The following is a 26329-nucleotide window of genomic DNA, read 5'->3' as shown; positions in this document are numbered from 1 at the left end:
ACCATCCAGAAATGATCACGGAAGGGTCTCGATATGACCCTTACGGGATTACAAATAAGGTGAAGCTAATTATAAAACCATGTTAATAAGGCAGCAGGCGCATTGGAGCGAATAAAAAGTTAGATAGAAACATACAGGTAAAGCTAATAAAAGCGTGCTAATAAAAACAATTGATGGAGGGCGGATGGCGGGAGTAGAGGAGAGGACCACTGATCGTTCCTCCAAAATTGTCTAGATCTCGTTCTGTATGTACCAGATACCAAAAACTATTGATTTAGGAGAAAATTTAGATTGAGTTATAACAATTTATGGATTTTACACCAGAGGGGGGGGTGATAAAGGGGGGCGGGCGGAGGGTGTCACTGCTTACTTTGTAAGCCCTCGAGTTATTTGACCCCTTGAGTCTGTGATATTGGTGAAGGCCAGTATACGTAAAGTTATAATGTGTAAAAATTATGAAAAATAATTTCTCGAAGGGGTCATGGGACCCCCACCCCTCTTTCCATGTTCGAAAAAAATTTCGCTAGTAGACTACTGTCTGTGTCCCAAATTTCATCAAAATCCGTGTAGCCATTCTGGCGTGATTCAGTCGCAAAGACGAAAAAATATAATAATTAAATTATAACTGTTCCTAGGGGGCGGGGACCACGCCCCTTTTGAAAAATATATAGCTAGTAGATCCTTCTAGACTATTGGCTATATGTGTGCAAAATTTCATCCAAATCGGTCCAGCCGTTCTTGCGTTATTGAGTCACAAAGACAAACGTCTGGACAAACATCCAAACATCCAAACATCTTAACATCCAAACTTTCCCATTTATAATATATACTAGCCTTTACCCGCGGCCCCGTCCGCAAGGAGAAAATGAAATATGTGGGCTATTCACGTTAGCCTGCTTATAAAGTTATCTGTTTAAAATTTTTTTTCTGTCTAATGCATTTTATTTTTGTAATTGAGTAAAAAAAAGAACTTTATGAGCTGATAACCTGATAGGATCCCAAAATGATAACGAAATTATCCAGAAAAAGCCACGAAATGACCCCGACGCTGTCGCGGACGGATCCCGAAAACCATCCAGAAACGCCCCGGAAGTGTTTCCAAAAGTTCCCGAAGTAGTCCCAAAAAACCCGAAATGACAACGACACGATTCTAGACTTATCCAGATAACCACACAGAAATGATGCCTGAAGGGTACCAAATTGATCCCGAAATAGTCCCGAAAAAGTTCCGAAATTACCCTGACGGGCTCCCGGACGGATCTCAGAAACCATCCAGAAAATATCCAGGAAGGGTCCCTAAATTATCCCGACTAACTCCAGAAAAAGTTCCGAAATGGCTCCGAGGGGATCCACGATGGATTGCGAAAACCATACAGAAATGATTCCGGAAGGATTCCAAAATGATCCCGAAATAGTCCGGAATTGACCCAGATGGGATCCCGCACAGATCCAGAAATGATCCCGGAAGGGTGCAAAAACTATCCCGGAAAAGTAACAAAAAATCCCGAAATGGCTACTACGGCATCCCGGACGGATCCAGAAATGATCTCGGAAGGGTCCCCAAATGATCCCAAAATGGTCCCGAAATGACCCTGATGGATCCGGCAAACCATCCAGAAATTATGCCGAAAGGGTCCCAAAATGATCCCGAAATAATACAGAAAAAGTCACGAAACGACCCCTAGAGGATCCCCAAATGATCCCGTATTAGCCCCGAAAAGGTCCCGAAATAAACCCGACGGGATCCCGGACAAATCCCGAAAACCATCCAGAAATGATGCCGGAAGGAATCCCAAATGATTCCGTAAAAGTCCCGCATTGATTCCGACGGGATCCCGAACGGATACCGAAAATCATCCAGAAGTGACGCCGGAAAGGTCCTCAAATGATCACCTAATAGTCCCGAAATGACCCTTAATGGGTCATGGACGGATCCCATAAACCATCCAGAAATGATCCCGATATATTCCCGAAGAAGTCCCGAAATGACCCTGACGGTATCTCGAACGCACCCCTAAATGACCCTGACGGGATCCCGGACAGATCCCGAAATCCATCCAGAAATGATCTTGGGAGGGACCCCAAATGATCCCGAAAAAGTCCCGCAATGATTCCGAGGGGTTCCTGATCGGATACCGATAACCATCCAGAAGTGATGCCGGAAAGGTCCTCAAATGATCACCTAATACCAAAATGACCCTGACGGCATCCCGGACTGATCCCAAAATCCATCCAGAAATGATCTTGGGAAGGTCCCAAAATTATCCCGAAATAGTCTCGGAAAAGTTCAGAAATTACCCTGACGGGTTCCCGGACGAATCCTGAAAGCCATCTCTAAATGATCCCGAAAAAGTCCCGAAATGACCCTGACTGGACCCCGAAAGGATCCCGAAAACTATCCAGAAATGATGCCGGAAATGTCCTCAAATCATCTCCCAATAGTTCCGAAAAGACCCTGACGGGATCCCGAACGGATCCCGACAACTATCCAGAAATGATACCGAAAGGGCCCGCAAATGATCACCTAATAGTCCCAAAATGACCCTGACGGCATCCCGGACAGATCCCGAAATCCATACAGAAATGAACTTGGGAGGGTCCCAAAATTATCCCGAAATAGTCTGGGAAAAGTCCAGAAATTACCCTGACGGATACCGGACGAATCCTGAAAACCAATCTTAAATGATGCCGAAAAAGTCCCGAAATGACCCTGATGGGACCCGGAAAGGATCCCAAAAACTAACCAGAAATGATGCCGGAAAGGTCCTCAAATGATCTCCCAATAGTTCCGAAAAGACCCTGACGGGATCCCGAACGGATCCCGACAACTATCCAGAAATGATACCGAAAGGGCCCGCAAATGATCCCGTATTAGTCGAGAAAAAGTCGTGATGCCGAAAAGGTCCTCAAATGATCACCTAATAGTCCCAAAATGACCCTGACGGCATCCCGGACAGATCCCGAAATCCATCCAGAAATGATCTTGGGAGGGTCCCAAAATTATCCCGAAATAGTCTGGGAAAAGTCCAGAAATTACCCTGACGGATACCGGACGAATCCTGAAAACCAATCTTAAATGATGCCGAAAAAGTCCCGAAATGACCCTGATGGGACCCGGAAAGGATCCCGAAAACTAACCAGAAATGATGCCGGAAAGGTCCTCAAATGATCTCCCAATAGTTCCGAAAAGACCCTGACGGGATCCCGAACGGATCCCGACAACTATCCAGAAATGATACCGAAAGGGCCCGCAAATGATCCCGTATTAGTCGAGAAAAAGTCCCGAAATGACCCCGACGGGATGCCGGACGAATCCCAAAAACCATCCAGAAATGATTTTGGAAGGGACCCCAATGATCCCGAAAAAGTCCCGCAATTATTCCGACGGGAATCTGAACGGATACCGAAAACCATCCAGAAGTGATGCCGGAACGGTCCTCAAATGCTCACCTAATAATCCCAAAATGACCCTGAGGGCATCCCGGACAAATCCCGAAATCCATCCAGAAATGATCTTGGGAAGGTCCCAAAATGATCCCGAAATAGTCTCGGAAAAGTCCAGAAATTACCCTGACGGGTTCCCGGACGAATCCTGAAAGTCATCCTTAAATGATCCCGAAAAAGCCCCGAAATGACCCTGACGGGATCCCGAAAGGATTCCAAAAACTATCCAGAAATGATGCCGGAAAGGTCCTCAAATGATCCCCTAATAGTTCCGAAATGACCGTGACGGGATCCCGAACGGATCCCGACAACTATCCAGAAATTATGCCGAAAGGGTCCGCAAATGATCCCGTATTAGTCGAGAAAAAGTCCCGAAATGACCCCGACGGGATCCCGGACGAATCCCAAAACCCATCCAGAAATGATGCCGGTAGGTATCCCAAATGATCCCGAAATAATCCCGAAATGACCTCGTCGGCATCCCGAACGGATACCGAAAATTATCCAGAAATGATGCCGGAAAGGTCCACAAATGATCCCCTAATAGTCCCGAAATTACCCTGATGGGATCCCGGACGGATCCCGAAAACCATCCAGAAATGATGCCGGAAGAGCCCCCAAATGATCCCGAAAAAGTCCCCAAATGACCCCCACGATATCCCGGACGGATCCCGAAAACCATCCAGAAATGATGCCGGAAGAGCCCCCAAATGATCCCGAAAAAGTCCCCAAATGACCCCGACGAGATCCCGCACGGATCCCGAAAACCATCCAGAAATGATGCCGGAAGAGCCCCAAATGATCCCGAAAAAGTCCCCAAATGACCCCGACATACTCCAGAAAAGGTTCCGAAATGGCTCCGAGGGAATCAACGACGGATCGCGAAAACCATACAGAAATGATTCCGGAAGGATCCCAAAATGATCCCGAAATAGTCCTGGAAATGACCCAGATGGGATCCCGCACAGATCCAGAAATGATCCCGGAAGGGTCCAAAAACTATCCCGGAAAAGTAACAAAAAATCCCGAAATGGCTCCTACGGCATCCCGGACGGATCCAGAAATGATCTCGGAAGGGTCCCCAAATGATCCCAAAATGGTCCCGAAATGACCCTGATGGATCCGGCAAACCATCAAGAAATTATGCCGGAAGGGTCCCCAAATTATCCCGAAATAAAACAGAAAAAGTCACGAAACGACCCCTAGAGGATCCCCAAATGATCCCGTATTAGCCCCAAAAAAGTCCCAAAATGACACTGACGGGATCCCGAAAGGATTCCGAAAACAATACAGAAATGATGCCGGAAAGGTCCTCAAATGATCCCCTAATAGTCCCGAAATGACCGTGACGAAAGGGTTCCCAAATGATCCCGTATTAGTCGCGAAAAAGTCCCGAAATGACCCCGACGGGTTCCGGACGGATCCCGACAACCATCCAGAAATGATGCCGAAAGGGTTCCCAAATGATCCCGTATTAGTCGCGAAAAAGTCCCGAAATGACCCCGACGGGATCCCGGACGGATCCCGAAAACCATCCAGAAATGATGCCGGATGAGCTCCAAAATTATCCGGAAAAAGTCCCCAAATGACCCCGACGAGATCCCGGACGGATCCCGAAAACCATCCAGAAATGATGCCGGAAGAGCCCACAAATGATCCCTAAAAAGTCCCCATATGACCCCGACGAGATCCCGCACGGATCCCGAAAACCATCCAGAAATGATGCCGGAAGGGTCCCCAAATGATCGCGAAGTAGTCCCGAAATGATTCCGGAATAGTCCCGAAAATGTTCCAAAATAACCCCGACGGGATCCCGGACGGATCCCGTAAACTATACAGAAATGATCCCGGAAGGGTCCCAAAATGATCCCGAAATAGTCCCGAAAAAGTCCCGAAATTACCCCGGCGTAATCCCGGACCGATCCCGAAAACCATCCAGAAATGATCCCGGAAGGGTCTCGATATGACCCTTACGGGATCACAAATAAGGTGAAGCTAATTATAAAACCAAGTTAATAAGGCAGCAGGCGCATTGGAGCGAATAAAAAGTTTGATAGAAACATACAGGTAAAGCTAATAAAAGCGTGCTAATAAAAACAATTGATGGAGGGCGGATGGCGGGAGTAGAGGAGAGGACCACTGATCGTTCCTCCAAAATTGTCTAGATCTCGTTCTGTATGTACCAGATACCAAAAACTATTGATTTAGGAGAAAATTTAGATTGAGTTATAACAATTTATGGATTTTACACCAGAGGGGGAGATAAAGGGGGGCGGCCGGAGGGTGTCACTGCTTACTTTGTAAGCCCTCGACTTATTTGACCCCTTGAGTCTGTGATATTGGTGAAGGCCAGTATACGTAAAGTTATAATGTGTAAAAATTATGAAAAATAATTTCTCGAAAGGTCGTGGGACCGCCACCCCTCTTTCCATGTTCGAAAAAAATTTCGCTAGTAGACTACTGTCTGTGTCCCAAATTTCATCAAAATCCGTGTAGCCATTCTGGCGTGATTCAGTCGCAAAGACGAAAAAATATAATAATTAAATTATAACTGTTCCTAGGGGGCGGGGACCACGCCCCTTTTGAAAAATATATAGCTAGTAGATCCTTCTAGACTATTGGCTATATGTGTGCAAAATTTCATCCAAATCGGTCCAGCCGTTCTTGCGTTATTGAGTCACAAAGACAAACGTCTGGACAAACATCCAAACATCCAAACATCCAAACATCCAAACATCCAAACATCCAAACATCTAAACATCCAAACATCCAAACATCCAAACATCCAAACATCTTAACATCCAAACTTTCCCATTTATAATATATATTAGATTAGATATTAGATAATTAGATTAGATTAGATTAGATAACCAAGTAAAAAAATCAGTTTTGACTTTTATTTTTGATTTTTATATAAAAAATTAAATTTTAACTAATATTTTTTACTTTTATAATGAAAAACATTTATTTTTAATTTTTATAGAAGAGCAAGTTTTCGTTTTGACTTTTAAAATTAAAATCAACCTTTAACTTTTATTTTTGACTTTTTTAATAAAAGGCAACTTTTAACTTTTACTTTTGACTTTTGTAATAAAAATCAACTTAACTTTTATTTTCGAATTTTTTTATAAAAGCAAATTTTAACTTTTATTTTTGGCTACAATAATAAAGGACAACTTTTAACTTTTATTTTTAACTTTTTTAATAAAAATCGACTTAACTTTTATTTTTTGACTTTTTTAATATAAATCAACTTTTAGCATTGATTTTCGTTTGACTTTTACAATTAAAATCAGCTTTCAACTTTAATTTTTGACTCTTTTAATAAAGGCCAACTTTTAACCTTTATTTTTGAACTTTTAAAAAAGGCTAATATTAACTTTTATTTTTTAAATATAACAATTAAGGGCAGCTTTTAACACTTATTTTTGACTTTTGTAATAAAAATCAGATTTTAACTCTTATTTTTGACTCTTAATAAAAGTGAAATTTTAAAAATTATCTTTTGACATTTTTCAGAAAGGAGCAAGAGCAACCTCCAAATTTTTGAAATTTTCATTTCCTTTTCTTCGGAATTATTTAACAGAAAATTCTCATTAACTAATTAATTTACTATAACATCTTTAATTACAACAACTTCCCAGCTGTCCAAACGACTTCCGTTAATGAGCTCATTTCGGGAATTCTTTAGGATTGCGCTGAATGGCATACTAAACACACATACAAAGAAATATTTTAGCTACACAAAAGATGGAATTTTTTTGTATCAAAAAAAGACAAATTGAAACATACAGACATACATATGTATGTATATGATACGTACATTTGCTTCTCATCACCGTGTAAATAAGCCGCTCTTAATTATTTAAGCCATGATTGCTAGTTGATATTCGTGTTGTTGTACTTGTAGTTGTTGTGTTTTTTTTTTTTTTTTTTGTTGCTGAAATGGCAGCGTTCGACATGTCACACACGTACCAACACACCTAGTTTAACAGCGCTATAATATTATGGTATGTGAATTAAAAACAACAACAACTTCCATACATATGAACGCCAACATTCAAATTGAAACCTGGTAAAAGCAGGTACAACAACACAAACAAGATTACCAAAGTCGTAAAACGAGCCAAACGTTAACAGTCACAATTTCAAAATATTTCTTAGCATCTGAGAGTTTTGCGCTATGAGAAGTCACTAACCAAGAATCGCTGTTTTGGCTCGTTGTTGTTGGTTATAAAATTTCTTCTTTCTTGTCCGTTTCTCCAACTTTTATTGCTATACTTCTTACCTGAGTGTGCTGATTTGTCTGACTATTCGCTCATAAATATCTTTCTTTCTTCTTTGTTTTTTTGCTTTTGCTTGTTCACTCAACCTTGGCAAGGCCGTTGTCACCAGGTTTTTCGGCATGTTTTAAGCCGGGTTAACAGAAGGAAGATGTTTTGGCTGTGCTTGGCCGTGCTGTATTACTTGATTATGTTTTTGGTTGTTTTTTTCCGTGTGTTTTTGTTTTTTTGTTCTTAAGGTGGTATTAGTTAAGCAGTTTGTTGTATTGCCTATTTTTGAACGTTTTCTCCTTCATCACTAGTCGGAAGCGGTGCAAGAAGAGCTGTTCGTTCTGTAGCGGGCAGCTGTAAGTCTGGCCTGTGGTATCATACCAGGCGAGTTTTGATCTGTATATAGACGACTAGAGTGCAACCAAAAGTATGCATAAAGGGGGCATTAATTCAAATATACCTTGTATGTAGTGTTAAATGAGGATCTCTTGGTATGTCTGAACGGAAGTGACTTTCTAAAACTTAAGTTTATTAAAAGGGAATTGAACTGTGTCAAGCGAATAGTGAACTTTTTTTATGGATTTCTTGCAGTTGAATGAAGGTTGGCCTTAAGTGAGCCAAATGTTCAGACTGTCCGGTAACTACAGCGTCTACCAAGCAGAAGTTTCCCAGTTAAGTATGCGATGCTTGGAATGGAAACCAGTGGTCTGGCAGTGAGGAGTCCAATATTCACCCGGACAGTTAAGCATATTATTGTTGTTGTTTTTGTAGCGATAAGGACTCTTCCCGAAGGACTTGGGAGTATTATCGATGTTGATTGTAATTTGCTGGATGTAGATCCGGTACCTTTCGGTAACAAGCACCATTAAGGTACTAGCCCGACGGGAACGAACCACATGAAACTTACTAGGCTATACCGCCCTCCCACCCCATAGATCCATGAGGAACTTGGGGTCTCCAGGGCCTCGACTGTTAAAGAAAGAGAATTCGCCACGGGTAGGTGAGGTTGACAATTGGGTTGGAGAAGCTATATATTGAGCTGGCAAGCCGTTGAAAGAGTTGCGCTACACAACCCCTTGAAAAATTAAGTATTTTAGTCACTTCTTACGACAGGTATACCTGGCGCAATATATTCTAAGCCCCATAACCCGCTGGGGAGTTAAGCGGGTGCCAGCCGCCGTTGTATGGTAGTAGCCTGGTTGCAGAGGAAACCATTTTTTACCATTCAAACTTTGCGGTCTGTTGATTTTAGTCGCCAGGAATGTTCTAAGCCCATTAAACGGGCGGAACAAACGGTTATCGAAAGGATAACCGTAACTTTGATGTGGTCAAAGGAGGTCTGCGAGTGTCGAAATGATTTACTGGTTACTTGAAATGCCTAAGCTGTTGAAATAATATGGATATCGATTCATAGTTGCATTCCGGGTATTTGTTTGCCCCGAATGGTAACTTGGCAAAGAACTTGGCTAGCTTAAGGGATTTTGAAGTTGACAGTCTGCCCTTGGCCAGGTAGTACGCTGCACAGCTAAGCAGATGCTGGACTATCACTAACTTTTTCATTGGTTTCTCTAAGGCTTATTTATTCTTACCTTTTGTGTTGGATGAATGGAAAATGAGATGGTGGATATAAGCAGTTCAGACGAGGCGTCTTCGAATCTCCAGAGTAGAGATTCGCCATGTGACGGAGTTGATCTCACCGCTATTGAATATTATATCACATCATATTATTTTGAGTTCAAGTTCTTAGGTAGTCGATATACACTCCCGCATCACAAGGTATTCTATGCAGTATGGGCCTCTTGGATGGATTCCTGGAACTCAGTGACCGTGATGTGCGTAACGTTGTTTTTATGTTTGTTCATTCATATTTTGGATCTCGTTCAGCCCTTGTCAACCTAACTCATATCTTTGGATCCAACAAATCAAACGGACTATTAGCAACATTACAATTCCCCAAAACTTTCATGTATCCTTCTTTTTACTTGGTTGTGTCCGTTTAAAGGCCGTCTGATCTTAGAATTGCCACCCCTATTTGGTAGTCTGGAGGACTAAGTTGTCGCACAAGTTCACGTTCTCTCGCTGAGAATGCAGCTAAGATTGGGAAAGTCGGACGGAATCCTACCAGCGTTTATAAAGCGAGCCCACTCCAAATCGATGATCCAGCGGAATCCTGTCGTAATTGTGTAGGAATACGGAAACCACCAACGAAGCGCCGGACCATTTAGCATTTTAAAGTTAATATAGTTCGGCGGTCGGAGGGTATGTAACCGGCTGTTCGATATAGTGTCATAAGTATGGGCTGGTGAACAGGCGCAAGTACTAGCATCGGTTCCCCGTCTGAGTCCTCCGCTGTTGATGGAGTTATCTTGCGAACTTTGGCATTTTCTTACGACTCTAGAGCGCGTTTCCGTTCGTATAATTCACTTCCTTTGAGAAGTCCTTTTTTTTCAGCGCCTGAAAATTTGGAAAAATCGCTATATAGGATTTTCATCCGCATCAATATCCTCTAGAAAACAGGCGCAAGGCATAGATATCCCCCAAATTACAGAGCAGGATGCCATTGACAAAGTTGCCAATAATATGTCCTCAGGATGGAGTACCAAGTTCAGTCCTTAAAGTAGAAGGTCTAAAACATCAGTATTTACGAGTCCCTTCAACACCTGTATCAAAGAAGACCCTCATGGAAACATCAAAGACTGATCCTTTTGCTGAGTACTGGTAAGATGGCCGACCAACCAGCCTCAAATACGTAACTTTATATGATTGTAGGAAAGATCCTCGAGCTTATTATTAGTGGCACGGATCTAAACTGCTCCACCAAAAATATATATTAACTAGCAGCGTATCGACTTTCTGCAATATGAATAGCAAGTGCTTATCGGACGGTGCTCGACGACGCGATCCTTGATTTATTTCGGGAAATCTCAGTAGATCTACTGTATAGTGAAATGTCCGATTTGCAAGGCATTGAAATCGAGAGACCATCTCAAGACGCCAAGAAAATCGCAAGATCACAAGCAATAGTGAAGTGGCAAGAAAGGCGGAAGGATTTGAGGAAAAGTCGCTGTTCCTTTACATAAGTTGGCAATATAACGGAATGGTATAACAGAAAGCAGGGCGAACTCAACTAGCACCTCATCCAGATATTGAATGAGCACGCGGCTTCAAGAAGTATCTACACAAGCTTATGATGGAAAAGGATCCTTTCTATCCACGGTATCCAGTCGAACTCATATATTTTTTGGGGAGGTACCTTCCACGAGTAATTTAGTTCCCTACTTTGCAGACATATAGACGGTTGGACTGCTGTGAACAAAATATCGGTTAAAGTTTGACTTGATTGTACATACAAGCTGAAAATAAGCCAAGAAAAATGCAGATGCGAGCAGATCTATAGGGTGTGATAACATAAACAAGATTAGCCTAGCAGGATTAGATTAGCAGTTCGTCCAGGAAACAAAAAAAGACGACTTTACTGCTGACGGCCATACTCAGTCCAAAGTAAAACTTTCAGCAATAGTGATTTGGATATCTAGCCTCAATTTGGACCCCATACTATACACGTGTTAACAGATGGTTCCAAATTAATGGAAGCAGTCGGGTCTGCTGTTTACTGTGTCTATCCAGAAATAAGTGGATCCTACAGGCTGCCAGATTACTGTAGGATCTTTCAGGAGAAAATTATAGCAGTAAAGAAAGCAGCACCAATTCTGGAGGAAGCGTGCTTAAGCTGCAGTCGCGTCCATGTATATATTTATAGTCAGGCGGCGCTTAAAGTAATAATATCACACAGTACTTCATCAATAAGTGTTCTGGAAAGCAAGGAAGCATTGCAAAAACTCGCTCAGGCCGAACCTTACATAGTATACTGGGTTCCCGGTCATAAAGGGATAGAAGACAACGCTCGCTGAATCGACGATAGATGTCTCAATCCACATCAAGAAAAAACGGCTTGGACAAAATCTCGATGATGCAAAATTTCTAAGATCATGTACAAAGCCTACGATATTAGACTCGCAAGGTGGCTCATATCTCTGAAGAGAGAAGACTTAAGGCTGACGATGGGCATACTGACTGGACAATGCCGTGACATGCTTATAAGTTAGGCGTCGTCAGTAACAGCAGATGTAGGAAGTGCGATCTGCAGGAGGAAACGGTTGAGCACGTTCTGTGTTCATGTCCTGCGCTCGATAGGTTAAATCTCCAGCTATTACTTCCGACAGAATTACCAAATCTCGAGGCAGCAGTTAAGCTAGGTCCAAAAAAACTTCAAGTATTTGCTAAGAGCATGGAGTTATTTTATAACGTAAGTCCTTGCACCTGATTGATGTTCTTCAGTTTGGTCGTCAAACAAAGTCTGGTAACACTATGGACACATTCAGTCTATGTTAGGTCTTTATGGACCGGCCAGTTCAACCTTACCTAACCTGTGCTTCATCGCTAAAAGGCGAGCTTTTTGCGGCATCGATTTTTTAACAAAAAATGTGTACTACTGTTAATGCTGGTTCTCATTAAGGTAAAGGCTTTGGTTTTTCTGTATGTATCCATTATAAATTCCAAAAAATTCAATTACAGTCCGAAAACCGAAAAAATTGGCTTACATGAATACTCCTGTTAATGAATTGGAAAAATTATAGGCATCAGTGGATTCAAAAGTGACAAAAACATTCAAAATCGATGTAAACTATTAGAAATAAGACACGCTTTTTGGCTTGTTGAACATTTGCTATATTGTACATATGTATGTATGTATGTATCTATCTATATCTACCAAATCTACTGATCATACCACACAATCTTTGTACGCAGTTGCTCATTTTTGTTTTTGTTGCACACCCTAAACAGTCTGCAGAACAAACAAAAAGCCGGTCAAGCCCTTCATGTAAAAAATTAATGGTCAACAAAACAGCTGCAAAAAGAAATTTCTTACCATACAACATCAGAGCACCAACTTTTTTTTTGTTAAATACCATTTGTTAGCTCAAATTCAACCAAGACTCAGCTGATCAATCGATCGTATGATCGAATGACTTGAAAAACAACATATTTTACACATTTTTTTCTAAACAACAAATAAACCACTTTTTTTCATCGTTCAATTTCAGACTTCAGCTAAGCGCTGCTGCATCGAGTGTATTCACTCGCACTCATGCAGAGAGCATGAACTCAAACTATAATAAAAAAAAAGAACAAAAGATCTTTTTGGTGTTGTTGGTTATTGTATTAAGTGCTTCTCCACGCTCTCTGCTGCTCTTTTCTGTTAACATTGCGCTGTTAATTCTGCGTCTCTACATTCTTTTGCGCTCGTGTAATGTATGATCTGCCATTATTGTTGTTGGTGCATTCATAGCTTGCTTCGTTTGCTAACTACCACCACTTTTCTGCTGCAATCTGCCATTAGTAAACGCGACTATTTGTGACTTGTCTCGTCTTTTGCTGCAATATTTCACTTCATTACGTTTTGAATAAGCGACGTGTACAGTTGGTTTTGTGGAAATTTGAGCGCTAATACGAAAATGTTAAAAGTTTTGTGAGATTTTTTACGTGCCAACATGAAATTGACTTAACAAGCGTTAATTGTGTGTCTTGTGCATGTGAGAACAAGTAATAATTAAATCAAAAAAAGGTATTTAAGAAAAATAAATACTACAAATACAAAATTGCGCTAAAATTTTTAAGCACTGTATTTTATTAAAAAAAAGTTTGTGTTTAACATTTAAAATTTTGTTTTTAATTTTGTGAAATTATTTGCAATAACAGATTTTAAAAGAAAAAAAAATTGTGCTCAAAAACTTAAACAAAACTCAAAAAAAATTAAATTTCTTTCACGCTCTTTTAAAATGGTACGCAGCTTGGCTCAGTGGACGAAAACCCTAAGTTTTCCTTCACGGCTCTCACCAAATCGCAACTCAAAAGATTGCACTAACTTGAATACCACTAGCCCCGTACCCCCACCCACACCACCACGGAATAAAACCGCAGCCAACAACAATTGTGCCACATCACGTTCCTCAACATCAACAGCGTCATCTTCATCGGCAAATACTTCACCATCACCCAACACAACAATGGGCAACAGCAATAACAATTGCAATGATAGCAACTATTGCAATGGCAATAACAATAAACATAATTTGCCCATCACGGAACTGGAGCAAATTGTAAGTATTATAAGAAATTATATACTTAAAAAAATTTTAAAATTTAAAAAAATTTTAAATTTAATAAATTACACAAAGTAAAAAAAACTATGAAAGAGTCACCATAAAGCTGGAAAAACCGTGCAAGAATGTTACTTAGGTTAAGAATTCAACAACCGAATTATTCTCATGCATTCCATCCAGCAATGGTTCCGAGATGGGAATCAAGAATGCATTTATTCACATTATTTAATTTTTTTTTATTTAAATCTTCCTTACATGCAAAAATTTGATGCTCAACGGCTCTGCCAATTATTTCCAGCAGCTCTCCATTTTGATTGTTGTAAGTAAATTCACGACATTGAGAAGGTCTGTCTGTAGGTCGGAACTCTTATGATGTGCATGAGTCTCCGCTACTAATGAGTTCACATATTTTTGAAATAAAGTGTAACTTCATTGCAAAAACAATTTCACCGCATTCAAGCGCATTGACTCATACGCTTTCTTTCTTTTGTGCTTTTGTGGGAGATTAAGGTCAGAGAACCATATATGTATATAAGACTGGGTCGATTTATTAACCGATATCGCGCCATCGATTTTTCAATAGGACTTGGGCTCAGGAAAAAAGTTCCACTACGCATACCCAAAAAAATAATTTTGGTGCCTGCGAAATTTCATTTTTTTGACTTTTTTCGACTTTGATTTTTAAGGTGTTTTTCATGACCTACTAAAAAAATTTTCATTTGGTTTTAAAATTTTCAAGTATACCTTGTCCGACACAAAAATGTCGGCTAAAAGGTTGGCGAAAGCAGTTTTTTTAAAAAAAATAAAAATTATTTTTCAAAACAATTTTTTTCAGAAAACTGCTATGAAAAGTTTTTTAGTAGGTCATGAAAAACCCTTAAAAATCAAAGTCGAAAAAAAGTTAAAAAAATGAAATTTCGCAGGCTTCAAAATTATTTTTTTGGGTATGCGTAGTGGAACTTTTTTTCCTGAGCCCAAATCCTATCGGCTCGATATCGGTTAACTTTCGTCCATACAAATCGACTCGGGTTAATGTGTATATATACTAGAGCTTACGATTTCTCGAACATGTTCGAGAAGAGATTTCTCGCGAGTCTCACCTTTTCGCGAGATTCTCGAATCTCGAATTACTCGTAAGGCTCGCGAGATTCTCGACATTCAACTTAATCGATTCATTGGCTGTTTTATATAGAGCTTACGATTTCTTCTGGAGCACAAGCCAAAATGTTCGCAAAACCACAAGTAAAAAACCCCGAAATGTATAGAATATTGCCAATGCAGCGACTGAATTGAAAGTCGAGAAGATCGCGAGTATTACGAGAATTCGAGAATCTCGCGAGCCTTACGAATAATTCGAGAATCTCGCGAGAAGCCGTGTTCCTGATGTCTCGTTGATAAATAAAATATTGCGAAAAAAATGCTATGTATAATAAATATGTTTTGAGTGAAATGTAATTGAAGCAATATAATCAACAAAAAAGTCACAAGAAAAAAAACCAAGTGTATAAATACTGTCCATACAGCGATTAAGTAACAATGTCGAGAAGCTGGCAAGATTTACAAGTACTTCGAGACACGAGAATATCACGAGAAGTCGAGTTCTCGGTTTCTCGGGTCTCGAAAATCTCGCTTGTGTTCGAGAAGAAATCGTAAGCTCTAATATATACCATTAGTTGTGCTTAACCCTTTCACTACTACTGGGACAAAATGTTGATATTCAACATCATTCTCCAATCACTATTCAAACTTTGCAGATGTTTGTGAAACTTAGACCCGGTTTTTCAGTACAAGTTCAACTCAGTTTGTCAGTTAAACTACGCCTAACCTTATTCTGCAGTTTTTCAATCTACTTTAACTGAAATTTAATCTGAGTTTAAGCGGCCGATCTGGCGGGGTCAAACTCTAGTTAACCTATCAGTTATTTGCCTTTGTTCGAACTTACGTCGACTATCCCCAACAAATATTTGGGCTTGAGTACCATTAGAACTCATGTTGATAACTAGGCATACTTCTAAACTCTCAAGAGTTGTTTCGAAACAGTGGTTAAACTGGAGAATTATACCATACTCAGCAAAAGGGGGAATTTTTTTATAAAGCAAAAACTTAAGTTGAAAAAATTTAATTCCCAACTTGTGGTTCTCTAACTCTACTCAAATATAAGATTCCATACTACAGTATTTTCACGAAAATAAAATAAAATATGTATAATTTATTTTTGATTAATTACGCTTCATTACTGCTATCAACCAGGTGTTTATTTCTCACAAAAACAGCTGCTGGTTTTCCTTGTACTACCTTGGACATTTTTTTTCAACTGCACCTCAACTCGATATCCAATGTAGGATATCAACTGGAGAAATATGTTGGATATTCATTTGAGAGCTGTACATTTCCCAAAATCTCTCAAAGTTTGCATAATAATAATAAACTCGAGAACTTTAAGTTTTGGAATTGGATATCGACTCCAGAACTATCTGGTTTACGAATAATTAAATAATGATGTTAGATATCACCTCCGGAACTAGATATATATTTCGCTGGAGAAATATTTTTTTCATGTTTGTTGGGTAAACAAATTCCAGCTGTTGCCGTATCTACAAATTATCTAGATAATAAAAAACCAATTTTGCCGTACAAAAAAGCTTACCCCAAAGGCGGCCTTAAGCTGTGACTGAAAAACTGCTCCGTAGTTTACCTGGAGTTTAAATTTGACTAGAGTTTAAGCAAACTTAGTTTAAGATTAACTTAACCAACTACGAAAAACCGGGCCTTATAGTTCTCAAGTTCATATCAAACATTGTTCTCCAATCTTAGAGAAATTTTGAGATATTTATTGTTCGGAAATTTATAATCAACACATTTCTTCGGTTGACCTCCCACATTGAATATTGGGTTGAGGTCAAGTTGAAAAAAAAAAATGTTCTCCAAGGTGGCATCACAATAACCAACATATTAATGAAACGTTATAAACTTAAACATACTATGCATATTTTATTTTATTTTCATCAAAATACTGAGAAACCACTTTATTTGTCACTTTTGTTGAAATGTTTTGATTTTGAAGTTGAGACATGGTTGAACAACAACTCTTGAGTTTTGAGAAGCATGCTATTTATCAACTTAAAGGCCAATTAAACTTCCTTTACCCTAACGCCATAGTCATAACCATATTTTTACTTATCCATATAAAATTTGCATCAGTTATTGGTGCCTTAACCTAAAAATCGTGAAAATTTCATAAAAATGAACAAAACACAAAAAATTACAAACATATACCACAAAAAATAAGTCTCTTAATCAAAACATATCCAAAACAATAAATTAAATCCACAAAAAGTTAATAAATTCTCCAACTCAAATATTTCTATGTTATGGATACGGCGAAAAACCAAAAACCAATTGGTTAGCTATGATATGGTTATGGCTTTAGCGTTATGGTATGGCACCATTAATCGATTACATTGATTTCCATAAGGTTGGTTCGATCTGATGTTTTATCTGGTTATGGATAAGTCACCATTAATTGGCCCTTTAAGCTCTAATGTGACTCACACCCAAATGTTTATTGTGATATACATAACTCAGACACGAGCAATTCTAGATCTTTCATCATCCCACATGCCCAAACATAATGCCGACTCTATCAAATCTCGACCTCGAATCCCGAATAACGAATTATGATCCCAACAAAACACAATGTAGACAAATAACGAAAAGCCCTCTATTCAATTTCTTCAAAAAACTCATAATCATCATGGTTTTGCAGAAATTTAGCTCAAACCTTTTTACTGTGGATTAGACTGAAGGAGTCTAAGTGTCAGGAGTTTGAAGTGTTAGGATTTTTTATTGAATGAATATTTAGGACTATTCTGAATAATAATTCCGCTCGACTTTTCGACATCCGGTAATTTTAAATAAAAATAGTATCATATTGTTTGTTATTGTTACATCGTCGTTCTCATGGAAGAGAAACACGTATCAATTCCCATGGAAGACTAACACGATTCGTTGTTCACGTTTCGTGTTAGTCTTCCACGTGAACAACTGAAATGTGTAAATCTTCGTTGGGACCGATGTTATGTTACAAAATTTTCTTTCTTCTATCCTAATTTAAAATTTTTTTCAATTCAGAAAAATTATATCATAACAATTATAATAAACAAGTACAGACGGGACTGTCTTCTGGGCCGAACCGTTCGGTTCCGACAAATGCCTAATCGTACACCAAAATATACCCACTCACCATATTTCATCAATTTGCGTTCAAACAGACATACGGACAGGGCGAAATCAATTTAGATCGTCATCCTGAGCATTTCGGTATGCTTATTGATGGGTCTATCTCTTCCAAGTTACGGACTTACAGTTTTGAGATTCAAGATGCGACAAATTTACTTACGATATTGTAACGATTTTACTGAAATTCCGCTTATTTGCAACTTTCTACTAACGTTCGTATCGCTAAACTGTCTTTATTAGGGTACTTCACAATAACACTTATACTTCGCAACCAAAAGCGTGCTTAAATCAAACTGATTACAGATTACTCAGCTTTCGCTGCTTTTATACTCTGTGCCCAAATGTCTAGACGTTTCTTCTGCTAGAATTTTCTACTTAGTTACCAGCTATACACTTACCAGCTATAAACTACAGATGCACGTTTATAGCCTCTCCCATAGCCATATGCGCGTGTATATGTGAGTAATACTTCCACCGATGCTTGTATACTTTTGTGAGTATCTCAGATATATGCATATGAATTTGTAGTTTATAGTCTCTCGCATAGCCATAGGCGTGTGTATATGTGAGAACTACTTCGCTGATGATTGCATACTTTTGTGAGTATCTCTCCGCTGCTTGTATGTACATATGTGTATACATAATGATTGATTTGTTTATGTACATACAACTGACTGCTTAGTATCGGCTTAGAGATGATAGTATCCCTTAGTGTTGCTAATATTTGTCACAATATGTTTAGAAATAGGGAACCCAAATACCTACTTTATTTTACTAATTGTTCAATAAAATCATTATTTGTAAATTTCGTTATAATAACGAAGGATTTGCTATCACAAGGCGCGCATCGCTTTCGATATGTTTAGAAATCGTTTCTATGACCTTTCGTTATAATAACGAACGATTTGCTATCGCAAGGCTCGTATCGCTTTCGATATGAAAAGTGTTTCTGTAACACACTCAATTCACCTTACGATATAATAGTGGTGAGTTTTTATCATATCGATGGAACAATCGAAATGGAACATAAGATCTGTCATAAATTTCGAAAAAGGTATAATAACAAAAATTAAGTCAAGCAAATTGTTATATTGTGATCGTACTACTTTAAGCTTTTATTCTAACATTCGAAGTCTCAGTCCATTTTAAACACTATTGGGACCGCTAAAAGTCCCCTTTGCCACTTATTTATTGGCCTTCATAATTTCCACCAGTTTCAACATCTGATTTTTTGAAAATTTTCCACTTGTGGGTTTTTTCTATAAAATAAAAAATTTATTAGAAAATAGAAAATCCAAATCATTTACAAACAAACGAACTTCACTAATTTTCTTTTTAAATGTATGCTATCACGACCTTCGGAGCTGGTGATATGAATATCGCAAGAAATATCGAAAATACGTACTCACCACTCATACAGAAACACTACCTTGCGATAACCATGAATCAGGGTTGCATTTTGCGATATAATTCGTATGGCAAGGATACAGAAACGGCCTACTGATTACATTTCGTTCTTCGTGTCCTAGTTCACCACGCCAGTTTGTGACATGTCGTGCTTAGCTCTCACGCCCAAAAAGGTACTTTAGCAAAAACATTGTTCACAGGATATCAAAAGAAGGTAGGATACAAAAGAAATAACCCTTGCCACTCCTACATAGTTAAACGAAATCAAAAATTTAAATTATGTAGACTGCCCTCACCAAACCCAAGAAGCAACAGACTCCAATTCAACTACAAAACTAATTCAATTACAAACATTTCTCTTACATTTTCAACATATCCAACTTTTATATTTTGGCAATTAATACTAAAATAGGTCAAAGTCTCCCCTGCTTCTCATAAAAGTCCAAATCCCCTCCATTAAAAGTTATTCATTAAGCATTTCCCCCTCATCCTTTTTTTTTAATAGCATTCCAAAATTGGGCTATTGAATTGCCGTTGTGTTTACCTTTGCTTATCTCTGCGTATTTATTATGTTTTGCTTTTTTGCCGGTCAAAATCAACTAAAGCGAAACAAAATGTGATGAATAAACAAATGCGCGAGTAGTTGATATTATGTGAATATTTTTAAATATTTTATCGTTAATTGACAGCTGCCCTCAATTTGCATAGGCGCTCTTGGGTAGTTGGGTAATTTGAAACCTTATTCGTTATATCAACAGCTGTTTTTGCGATTGGTATTTGTGGTGATGATATACTCAACTATGTGATCGATTAAAATGCCTTAAAACAATTTACATACATATCTACATCCGGCTTTTTCGATCGATTAGTAATATTATTATTATATTATATTTTGGAAATAATTGTGTGTTATTTAAATGAACAGCTCCGTCCGACCACCGCTGAATTATCTCCTGGGTAGAATCGAGGAATATGAGAACAGGGCGAGGAATTTGCTATGGACCAACAGGATTGCCTGCGAAGTCTCAAGATGCTTATGGCCATGCTTGGATAGGAAAGGCACCAGCTTCCTTCTCAAACTGAACAAATCTGCGGTGAGGGTACTTATGGGTGTCGTCATAGGTCATTGTGCTATCGCACCAAAGCTCCGAATGTGGCGAATATCAACAAGCTCCCTCTGCAGAAGCTGTAAGAATGAGGAGGAAGAGGAGTCTATCTACCACTTTCTCTGGCGATGTCCGGGGCTTCAAGGGAGAAGGCTCAGATTTCTGGGCTCACGATTCTTCGACAGCCTGGCAGGGGTTGGGAAGGCAGACGCCTCGCTTCTGCTTGGGTTCATTCGTGAGGACCACTAGGAGGTAATGGGGTTAACCGAATGTGCCGCCACCCTGCACTTACTGAGGGCACTCACAATGTACAAAAATTTCTCCGAGTGGAAGTGTGGGTAATACCCACGCACGGCCTCTTAACCTTACCTAGCCTAAATAAGATATTGTTATGCGTGAGTTTTTTAGGATTCAAATTTTGTTTGTAGTACGTACAGTTAGGAGCAAGGAGCTAAGTATTTTTAAAATAAATGTCTGAACTGGTAATGGTCCCAAAAAGCGTACCATGCAGGGACGATTGTCGAGAGCTGTTTATGATCTACAACCGCGAAAGCCACATGGCGTAGAGAGCCTCATGGAAAAATGTCTGTGCGCACTACGTGTGTTCCAGCGAAACAGCGCGGTTGAAAAAAGTCCTATCTTGGGGAAATTTATTACAGGAACTTATAATGGGAATGGTCACGTAGTAGTGTCCCAAGGAGAGCTTTTCCCACGTGCATTTCCCATCGCGAGATGATGTAGAAAAGTCAGCAGACAATATTTACACTTCGATTGCGGAGCGGGTAGTGACCTGCTTGGTGACCGATACCAAGATTGAATAATAAGATAAGAAATATACAGTGAACAGATGTACATATGTACCTAAACGATTTTTAAGATAAATATAAAATAAAAAATGGCAAAAAACCCCCTTATCTGAACGATCGGTTGTATGGGATATATATTATATATAGCTCCGATCGAAATGATTTTTACAGGAAATCTTCTATGATATATTAGAATAAATATCACCAAGTTTCACGTTTTTATATTGGAAACTAAGGGAGAAATGGCCAAAATCTTTCTATCTGAACGATCGGTTGTATGGGATAGGTATATAATATATACATATAGCTCCGATCAAAGTGATTTTTTCAGGAAATCTTCTATGATATATTAGAATAAATATTACTAAAGTTAACGTTTTTAAATAGGAAATTAAGGGAGAAATGGCTAAAAACCTTTCTATCTGAACGATCGGTTGTATGGGATATATATTATATATAGCTCCGATCGAAATGATTTTTTCATGAAATCCTCTATGATGTATTAGAATAAATATCACCAAGTATAACATTTTTATATTAGAAATTAAGGGAGAAATGGCCAAAAATCTTTCTGTCTGAACGATCGGTTGTATGGGATATAACTATATATAGCTCCGATCAAAGTGATTTTTTCAGGATATCTTCTATGATATATTGGAATATATATCACCGAGTTTCACGTTTATACTTTCTAGATTGCTGCAGGAATGACCAAAATCGTCTTATCTGAACGATCGGTTGTATGGGAAATATATGTTATAGTGGTCCGATCCTACCGGATCCGACAAATGTCTAATATAATACAAAAATACATCCTTGTGCCAAATTTCATTGAGATATCTCAAAATTTGAGGGACTAGTTTGCGTTCAAACAGACAGACGGACATGGCTATATCAACTCAGTTCGTCGCCCTGATCAATTCGGTATACTTAATGGTGAGTCTATCTTCTGTATTTCTCAACGTTACAAACATCGGACCAAAGTTAATATACCATTTCATGTTCATGAAAGGTATAGTTACAACGTGTTAGCAAATGAACTTTTAATTTCAAATTTGCCATACAGTTGGACAATCGTCGTTATCACTGACTGTCGTTTTAAATTTCAATTCAATGACAACCCGTCTTCATTGTTATGGCAAAGTTTGTGCTCAAACTTGAACGAGTGAAATCCAAGTATTACCCCAGTTTAAGAACACTAAAGTGGTGGCATATAAGTGAGGTTTAAATGAAAGAGATGCGACATCACAGCTAATATCACTAATAACCCTAAAATCTGTGTCGTTTACAACATAATAATAAAAGTTGTTCACGCATAAAAAATTATCGACAAAATATGGTTACCTTTTACTATAAAATTTTTTAAAAGTTAGTCTATTCTATTACCCCTAATACGGAATGATTACGAATATCTCACACAACCAGTTCAATTATGTTTGGATGAAAACATCCTTTTCTGAAACGGGCTGAAGCAGTATTTCTTATACGGAAGAGGGTATACAAAGCACTCCAAAGCACTCAAAACGTCTTATTTGCATTTAAGAGCGACAAAATGCAATTATAATTGCTTAAGATAGAATTTATACACAGTAGACCGTCAATAATGAACTTTTGTTTAAACTCGCCCTTACAAACCGTGCCTAAGGCGATTATTTGTGAAAATGTTTCAAATCATTTCAATATAATTTTTAGCCTTGCTGAGCTATATTTTTCTTGCTTGCTTGCTTCCACACTCCCCTGGATTATTCGTATATCATATTCTCATATAATCCTGATAGTATTTTGTATTCGTTAACACTTACGTAATTGGCGCTTAACCGTTTAAATTGTTATGTCCATCCAATAATATGCGAGGCTTTCTCGAAATTTTCATTGGAATGTGATTTTACGTGGCGGGTCACGAGTCCAGCACAAAACCTGCTCAGCAAGGATGATGATATATGATACGTATTTGTATAGCGATACGCTTAATTCAAGATAGACGACCGCTTGAACCCGTACTTTATGATGATTGGTTGTCCTTGGCGTTCATTTACTAGTAGCTAAGTTATTTTGATATTTCCTTCATCTTTCTGTTCTCTATGAAGGGGCGTCACTTTCCTGCAAGACACGAAAATCAGATTCAGCAATGCATTAAATGGAAATTTGTTAAAACTTACATATTTAAATTGAAAATGCACTTAAGCCTAAAGAAAATACAAATTCCATTCAAAAAACTCATAAATACAGTCATTGTTATCACTGGTATTTAACCGACTGCGTTCTTACAATGTCGTTTGCTAAATAAATAATGAGAAGCACATATATTTCTTGGAGAAACCAAAGCAAAAGGAAAAGTTTGCTAAAAAGTCTTTAGAAAAAGGTAGCAGAAAACGGATGAGTTTACTTGAGAGGTGGGTAGTACTTGAAAAGCGGAAATTTTTTTAGCATTTCTTGAGAGTTTTTTTACGGTACATAGAAATGTTCCATAGTTGCAAGCATTTGCCACGAAATATTAAGGTTTCGTTGCGAACTTTTTAGTTCGAGCAACGAAACGAAAAGTGACCAGATTCTTGTAGAAACTAAAACTGTACTAAAGGGCTCCAAAATTTCAAATTCAGCTATTTTTGGCAGTTCATATTTAGCTAAAACGATTGCGACGGTCTTTATGTTTATGCATAAACAGCGCTAATTTCAGTTGATGGTTTAGGGCGATTTTATAGTTTTTAATCATTTTGCTTCAAGCAGTTTTGCGAATTATATAAAGAAGACAAAAACTACAGATTTTCCTATTCTCCTACGCGTTTCAATGCTTTTTTGACATCTTCAACAGGGAGTCTGATTCATTTCAGTAAAACATAAGACGATAATCATTTTCGATTATTTCAAGAATGATTCCTAGGTACTCTTTCCATTTAGTATTTAGCTCTAATCACACCATACCCAATATAAGACCTGTGTTCTTCAAAATTTTTAACCTATGCCGATATTTGCTCATTGTCAACCTAATCTTATTTGCTTTAAAAAACTAGAAGCATAATAAATCCGCTACTATTAACTTACTCATGTCACTTTTTTCACACCATCTTGTGGACACATGTTTTATCTGTCTTCGTCTGTTAGAGACTGGCTGCTCCTTGCAACCCTACACTTTTAGATCAGTCAGCCGTACACCACTAGAGCAAACAATGTATCGCCTAACTGTTGCTGTTGCATATCAAAAGAAGCATATAAAATTGATTAATGAAAATTGTTGCTATGGGCTCTTATGTAAGTACATGTTTTACATACATGTCTACAAATTCCAGTTATTGTCAACCAGCGTGGAGAAGTAAACACAATTATGGTGCAGGATATACGTCGGTCTCGAAAATTTCTCTAACCATCGCAGATAAATACATAAAAGGAGAGCAGGCAAGTGTGCTTAGTGTTGATGAGGAAACATGTGCATTTATTTGTGAGCAACGTTATTGTCATTGTTATGATTTTATTTATGTATCTTTGCTTTTTGTTTTGTTTCCTTACTTCAAACATTTCTCATGCCACATGTGTAACAGCAAATGTATGAACAGCAGCGAATATTAAAATAGCAGTGGCAATTGTTTACTTAAATTTTCATCAATTAAATTCTTTTATTTAATAATTTGGAAAAAATTTAAACAACTTTACATCGAAGAAAGAGACAGGTGTTCGAAAAAAGTAAGTGTGCGAAATTTACCTCTGAAGAGATTTAAGCTGAGCTTTCCTTCCAATTTACGTCGTGCACCTTTTTAATTTTCCCTGCCAATTGGCGGGCTCGGACCTCCCTACATGCTTTATGCCAACTCCGGCATCTGCAAGTTATATAAATTTTCACTGAGAAGTTGAAGTTTTCATGGCAGAAATACAATCAAAGCGTTTGCCAAATCACTGCCGAAGAGCGACCGCATTTACATTTAGAAAACATTTTTTCTAATTGAAAACGGTTTTTTTACATTTTTGATGCTACTTTGCCCGAGCGTTCAACCCAAGACCTTCGGAGAGTTAGCAGGAATACGCTACCACAACAGCATGGCGGCCGCTGTTTCGATTATAAATAAATATATCTTTTCAAAGCCTTTTCTCTTAGGAGTGGAACTCGATCACGCCCTCTGGCGATGATTGAACTGTTGACAAACACATTCAGCTAAAGCTATGCCTTTGTTGTTGTGCAATTTTTCCCAATTGCCTTCTTTGGATAGTAATATGTTGTATGTTGGCTTGTAACAAAGCCAGGCTTTCAACAATAGCAAAAATTGTTGTTTTTTTTGCATATTTTAAGAACCCAGCAAACGTTCAGAGTCAAAAAACAGTCAGAAAGGAGTCCTCACTCTTGGCATACAGCTCATAATTTTCATCATATCGGAGTCACAAAAGACTGTTATATTCAGACCAATTCTAAATATTCTCGCGGAATTTTGTTCTCGCGGATTTTTTATTCCCGCGGTAAAATTCTCCCAATTCTTTTCTCCTAGGGAGAAGAATAATTGGGGAATAGGAATTTCGAATTTTCGAAGTCAGCTGTTTTGTCAATTGAAATTTCGTTTTGCATTTCTTATTTTTTTTAAAAAACTTTAAAGTTTAATTATTGTTGCCAATTTGTTTGAAATTAAGAAATAAGGTATAAACAATGCATATTATTGCATTTCATGTGGTATTCACTGAAATGAGTAATGAATTGGTGCCACAGCAACATCAACAGAGGAGCATAAGAAGAAGACCGGCGGGATAACACAAATCCGCCGGATTTGCCTGCATTCATTCTGCAAAGCAATTTTCTGGCGGCCAAGTCGAGTTGAGTTCCCCTTTCGCCATATGCCAAAATCTATTTAAGCCTTCTTAAAAAATCCTTGCCCAATTTCTGGATGGCTGCATCAAATATGCGAAGATCT

The 26329-nt window shown here is 38.5% G+C and overlaps 2 protein-coding genes across 5 annotated transcripts in view; one reads left to right on the top strand and one right to left on the bottom strand.

Moving 5' to 3' along the window:
* The window catches only part of LOC137240703 (cytochrome b5 domain-containing protein 1-like), a 217783-nt gene extending 193218 nt beyond the window's left edge, over nt 1–24565 (bottom strand). For both annotated transcript variants that reach the window (XM_067767298.1, XM_067767297.1), the window contains exons 1-2: nt 24483–24565; nt 23243–23540 (exon numbers count right to left, since the gene is read on the bottom strand). The gene's annotated coding sequence lies outside the window, so the exon portion shown is untranslated. The remainder of the gene's footprint in view (nt 1–23242; nt 23541–24482) is intronic.
* Traf4 (TNF receptor associated factor 4) overlaps nt 1–26329 on the top strand; it is a 220433-nt gene that overhangs the window by 142178 nt on the left and 51926 nt on the right. The window contains exon 1 of one of the 3 annotated variants that reach the window (XM_067767294.1): nt 13058–13879. The exons of the other annotated variants lie outside the window; for them this stretch is intronic. Coding sequence (XP_067623395.1) covers nt 13559–13879 — 321 coding nt within the window. The 5' untranslated portion in view covers nt 13058–13558. Of the gene's footprint in view, nt 1–13057; nt 13880–26329 lie in introns of those variants that run through there. 3 annotated transcript variants of the gene reach the window in all.

Source organism: Eurosta solidaginis, chromosome 2 (assembly GCF_040869045.1).
Source record: "Eurosta solidaginis isolate ZX-2024a chromosome 2, ASM4086904v1, whole genome shotgun sequence".
Taxonomy (NCBI): domain Eukaryota; kingdom Metazoa; phylum Arthropoda; class Insecta; order Diptera; family Tephritidae; genus Eurosta; species Eurosta solidaginis.
Note: the sequence above shows the minus strand (reverse complement) of the source record. Positions and strands in the feature narration are given on the sequence as shown.